General features: G+C 43.4%; 1 protein-coding gene across 1 annotated transcript in view; it reads right to left on the reverse strand. All coding sequences in view use genetic code 11, as the record gives it.

Annotated features, from left to right (window-relative positions):
• Positions 1 to 5983, reverse strand: part of EGR_09823 (hypothetical protein) — a gene marked incomplete at both ends in the record, with an annotated part of 15664 nt that overhangs the window by 7960 nt on the left and 1721 nt on the right. Inside the window, 2 exons of the mRNA XM_024499072.1 lie at positions 633 to 680; positions 753 to 820. Of these exons, the coding sequence (XP_024346524.1) occupies positions 633 to 680; positions 753 to 820 (116 nt within the window). The remainder of the gene's footprint in view (positions 1 to 632; positions 681 to 752; positions 821 to 5983) is intronic.

The following is a 5983-nucleotide window of genomic DNA, read 5'->3' on the forward strand; positions in this document are numbered from 1 at the left end:
GTATTAAATTGTATAAATCACCTATCTACCTCATTTATAGAACGCGTTCGCATAGAATTCTAGGACGGATGCTAGCATGGGAGAAGAGCAATATTAATCTAAATACAGCTTAGTCTACGCGAAATCTGCAGCCTCGCCGACTTCTAACCCCATTTTATGTCATTAACTTACGTGTTTTTGTGTAAACTTACACCCACTTTGTCAGCAATAAGTCTAGAAGATGACGAGTCTTAGGTCGCATACATCCCAGGAAAGTGATTCGATGGTCATGCCAAAGTCAATCCGAAGTGATACAAAAAGCTATGGCGCAAGTTTAGCTAGTAGAAGATGTATCGAAAGCAAATTTGCTGGCATTTCATAATTTAACACTAGAGGGTGGTGCAACTATTGGAGGCTAGAGATCGCGCGTTGCCGAATTTGCTATATAACAAACATCCTTACTTACTTACAAATAGCCGCCTGTAAAGCTTTTTGATAGTAGTGAAAATCAGGTCAGGGCTATTGCTCAATTCACTGCGAATCTGACGGTATCTTTTTACTAGGCTCTTGAAATAATGCTAGCAAGGTTCGATTCCTTGGGTAATAGATGAGCACACACGTAGTTCATAAATTAGTAGGTGTGACTAACATACCTCCGTTACTGAACCACCTTTAACACTTTTATTTTGTTCTACTATAGCCTTGAAAGAATATTTTTATCCAAGTACACATGTTTCTAACTAGCAATCAACAAAATGTTGGTGCAGCATTACCATCACACTGGTCGCATTCCAATTCATATGCTTGTCATCATTTACTATAACAACCACATCAGTTGTGGCTAATGCATGATTTATTATATTCACACGTTAGCCACGCAGAGAACTGCTGACACTTTGAAATGAGCAGTCTATTTTGGTGCTGATATTATCTAACACTTAGATGGTGACATTTTAATATCATCACAGATAGTTGTGTGTAGGTAAAAGTGCGTTAACGCACGTATTAATTATGCTGCGAAAACCACGCATACGTCAATACGATGTCGTCGCATAGACAACAGCCTCCTCGCAGCTATCATCACTAGCTAACATCCGAGGCCTTCTAATACTATGCGAATAAAGGGCGACTGAGCCGCATTACATAGCTAATTAACTTACATCTCTTAGGATCAATGGATCTGCTTTGGGGCAAATTCTCCCGCTAGTACTGATTGTCGTTTCTGTTGTACTGATCGCTGGTGTCAAATGGGCCTGGGTGATAGCTCATATCAATTCAAGTAAGCATGTGTATTTAAACCGTGCGTCTTGAAAGAATTTGCAGATTTACGTTTTGGATGGAAGACGAATGGACAGAACAGATGTGTCTTAGGAGAGACAACGCATAAATACCACTGATAGGGCTAGGGCTTCAGGATAGAGCAATTGCTGAGCGTCCTGAACACTCAAATCAAAGTCATGCTGGCGTTGCATGATTTGGTAGACGAATTTTAACTTGCCTACAGCATCCAAAAGAGAGATTGCACACATTCTCATTTTGGTCAAGACATGAGCAGAAGGCGCATGTATTTCAGATTGTAGTGATCAAGAGAGCAAAGTGGAATATGTAAGCAAATAAGCACTCGGTTCCAAGTGATCCGTAATCGGCTCATGGAGCAGGGCTTATCTAGAGGTTTGCTCAATGGCAAAGACGTTGGCTTTGGGGAGGAGCTGCGAGTGAATAAAATATTCCACCGTGTGCGCACCTTACCTCGGGTAAGTAGCATCGTAGCGAATTTGCCGGGCTTGTTCCACTAATTGAGAACACGATTTTGCGAAATCAATGACTGGCAATGGGCACTTAACGAAGTCGCCTGAATAATTCATCATCATATTTGCATGACTAAATGATATCTTACTGGTGGAAGGTTAGGAGAAGTGTCAGGACTCTTTCATGTCGAGGAAAGATCCGCTTGACAATGACCTTCCGGCACATTATTTACTTCATCGTAAGCACGAATGAGACTGCACGATGGAGTACCCATCCTCGTGGATGCCTCCGTCTCAAAGGGATGGATATGGCAAGTGTCGAATACTTGGCTCCTAGTCAGAATTGGTATCATAGCTTCTCTAAAATGCGCAGCAAAAGCGGACCTGTAATGAGTGCGCCTTATGCTTTGCTTATAAGTCCTTAATGTTACACGAATTTGCTAACAACTTCTGCATTAAATCCCAATAAGCTTTAATGCATCAATCACTAACGGCCTAATTTATGGAACACATTTGCATAGAATTTTGGAGACGGTTGCTAGCATGCGAGAAGAGCAGCATTTATCTAGATACAGCCTTATCCACGCAATCTCTGTAGCCGCACCGACTGCTAACCTCATGTCAATGGCATTAACATACGCCTTCGTGTCTGAACTTACATCTGCGTTGTGATCAATGCGTCTAGAAGTTGATCCGCCTCATACTTGTTAGCGACGGAGACCCAACCAGTGTGCACATCTCGTCGGTGCGCATCGCAGACTCTCAGGGGAAAGATATATCAAGGTGGACACTCAAATTTATTAAAGTATGAACGTTATTTGCAGGTCTCACAAAACGCAAAACACGTGAATAGATAGTCATGCCGGAGTCAACCTGAAGTGAATGAACAAACTACGGCACAAGTTCAGCCAGCGGAAGGTGCGTTGGAAGCACAAATTGCTGAGTTTTCACAATTTGTCACTAGATGGCGGTGTAATTGGTGAAGGGTGGAGATCGTGCGGTGCCATATTTGTTGTAAAACAGAAATTCCCTCTCGGCCAAAAATGGTCATTTGTAAAGCTTTTAGACAATGGCGTCAAACAGGTCAGGGGCAATTGCCCGAATCACTGCGAATTCGAAGGTGACTTTGTGGTAGGGCTTTGAATTAATGTTAACAAGGTTCGCCTCCTTGGGTGGTAGGTGAGCACACACCTAGTTCCTAACTCACTAGATGCGACCAATATATCTCCGGTGTTGAGCCACCTTTAAGACCGTAACTCTGTTTTACCGAAGTCTTAAAAGATTCTTTTATCATAATGCACATGTTTCATAGTAGGTATCTATAAAGTGTTGTCACAGGATTATCATCACACTAGTCGCATTCCGGTTCATGATAACAGCTACATCAGTTGTGACTTCTGCATGATTTAGTTCATTCACACGTTAGCCACGTAGGGAACTGATGACACTTTGGAATGGGAAGCCTTATTTTGGTGCAAATATTATCTAGCACGTAGATTGGGATAGTTTAATCTCATTACGGATGGCTGTGTGTAGGCAGAATGAGCTAAAGCGAGCATCAAATTGGCTGTAAAACCATGCACACGTCAATAAAATGACGCCACATCGTCAGCACCCTCCTCGATGTTATCATCACCAGCCAACCTGGGAGACCTTCAAATACTACGTGAATAGGGGATGGCTGTGCCGCACTGAACAGGGCTGATTAACTGAAATCTCCACAGATGAATGTAGCTGCTTTCTTACAAGTTGCCATGCTAGCACCGATTGCCATTTCTGCTGCACTTGTTGCGCAGCATACTTGGCTGTTAAAGGACAACAAACAAGCAACCTCTAAAATAGCGGTAAAAACTGGGATGCAAGGGAGGCGCAAATGGCATCAACTCATTGCTCTCACATGTTTACTCGTCTCCTTGAAAATGGCCCGAGTAACTACCCACCCACGGTACAGTAGGTAGTCTTCAAAACGTCCACTGCACTGCAATGCGATGACCAGCCCACAACGAGTGACAGGATTTTACCGCTAGCAGTCTTGCGCCTTGCAAATCCTCGTAAGTTACAACAATTAGGCATGTCAGAAATGCATGCTTTACACGGACGTAAGGAAGGATGGAGCAACAGTGGGTTCACATCGTCGAAGAGGGACCACCGTGCACTGACCAATGCAAATGCCTAGTTAGACGTTCAGCCAAAAGAAATATTACTCTGTCACGGCATGATTTCTAACGTACTGGAATAATACGAGCTGTGGGAAACGAAAAATAATGAATAACTTCCTTGGCGATTATCATAATGCACAATACGATCCGGCAGGCATAGTCCTGACTTCTCACTGCCACGTCGTCACTCGAGATTGAATTTGGAGTTTTCCTTTCCTTGAAATACTGCGTCGCAAAGACCTTCTCAACCCGATGTGCAAATAGTTCGTGTCTGTGCAGGAAGCATTAGTTTATCCCTAACTTTTTCGATTGAATGCTTAACTGGTTGGAAGATGTAGGTGGAGAAACAAAAGCCTCGCTTACTCAATGCTCAAGAGAGATACGAATATGCTTCTGCAGGCTTGGCGCTCTACTGATGCTCAAGACTGTCTTCCGTCTTATTGCCAAAACGATGTTCCACTCGTTCGTATGCTACCTCTGCGAGGCATCTCAACGAGTTGAATTGCAGATGCTCCACATCAGAAGTTGTACGCTTCATACCTACTCCCAGGTTACTGGCGAAAGTTTCGGTGGTTAACAGCAGACTCAAACCCTTGGCTAACTAGGTGCTAAATTTAGCTCCACACATAAGCCACGACTGAAGTACTTATTTATTATGGACTCAAATCGTGATTCTGTTTGAGGGCTACTTGGGTTACTTCAGCATGTATAGTGTACCACCTCCCGACGACGAGACTACTGATCTGAATGCCAAAATTGCTTAAAGTTATCCTTGCCTCATCTGCCGATTTCAGATTCCTAGACACTGTAGGGCAACTTGGGGGATTTTCACTCATTTTACTCCAGATAAATAAGCGGTGCGACACAAACATCCAGTGGCAGAAAGCCCATGTTCCTGTTGAATCCTCCCTTTTCAGGCATTAATCGCCCCAGTCCACCCATTTGCCGGGATTCACCAATGCCTTTAGCGACAGACGATTGAGTGCGAAGGGCTGGCGTAGTATCAGGGAATAATGGGTGCATCACTTTACTTCCTGTAATTCTCTATTAATGACAATTTTCTGATTAGGTGTATTGCTAGTGCATTAATGAAGCTGTGTATTTTCATGGCTCCGCAGTAAAAAGCAGGTAAATCTCATATAAATTTGCCCTTCATAATAAGTACACTACTGGAGACTTATGGTCGATGCAGAAACTGGTGTATCTCTACCAAGTAAAGCAGAAGAGAGCTTCCCCATTTTAAAGAATTGTTAGACAATATGACTGCAAAACAGCATGCATTCACCATAGAGGACATGAAGGAATCATTGGTGAATGTGCATATGGAAACTAGTAATTGCTATGTTCGCTTAACCCACCTTCAATCGGTCATCGTCCAGCTCAACTAACTTCGGTGTTGAAGACACTGAATATTGCTAGGTTTCTTCCTTTCCCCCAATTAAATAAGTTGAAGCAAGCATGCCCTTGTGTAGAGAATTCTGTTGGTGTTTAATTGTAGAGAACGTGCGCCCAGGCGTTTGTATCCATGCTGTGCAGTTGGCTGTCTCATAAAACAACTGTCTGGTGTGGTGACCAACTGCGAGGAATGTGGGTATTGCTACAGAGTCTGATGCTGCACAAATGGTAAGAGCAGATCAAACCCACCCAAGTGGACAGCAGATGTAATACCAACGATTGGCAGTTGCTGGATATAGATGTATCGCAAAAAGGGTGCCATCATAAGCACACTCAATCTCTTGGCGACCAGAGCAAATTAAGGCCCTGCAATACACCGATTATCCATTGAAGTGACACCAGAGTTGGTGGACATGAAAACGTCTATCCGGTAGCTGCATCCACCTTCGTACGAAAACAGATTGCATTTAACAGGAAGTGCAATCTCCTACGCGTTCATCGCGGCTGCTCGCAATCTGAAGTGAGGACTGTACAACATTAGAATTACAATTTCGCGAGAGGTATTCACTGCACCTGTCAAACTGAGTGCATTCACACAACACCCCGTATCCCGATAAATAACAACGCCTTTCGACAAACTTGTCCGGTAAGAACGAAAGGCATTTGCGTTCAACCAGTCCCGTTAGTAAAGCTCTTTAGGCC

This window comes from Echinococcus granulosus (assembly GCF_000524195.1).
Source record: "Echinococcus granulosus chromosome Unknown EG_S00169, whole genome shotgun sequence".
NCBI classification, from domain to species: domain Eukaryota; kingdom Metazoa; phylum Platyhelminthes; class Cestoda; order Cyclophyllidea; family Taeniidae; genus Echinococcus; species Echinococcus granulosus.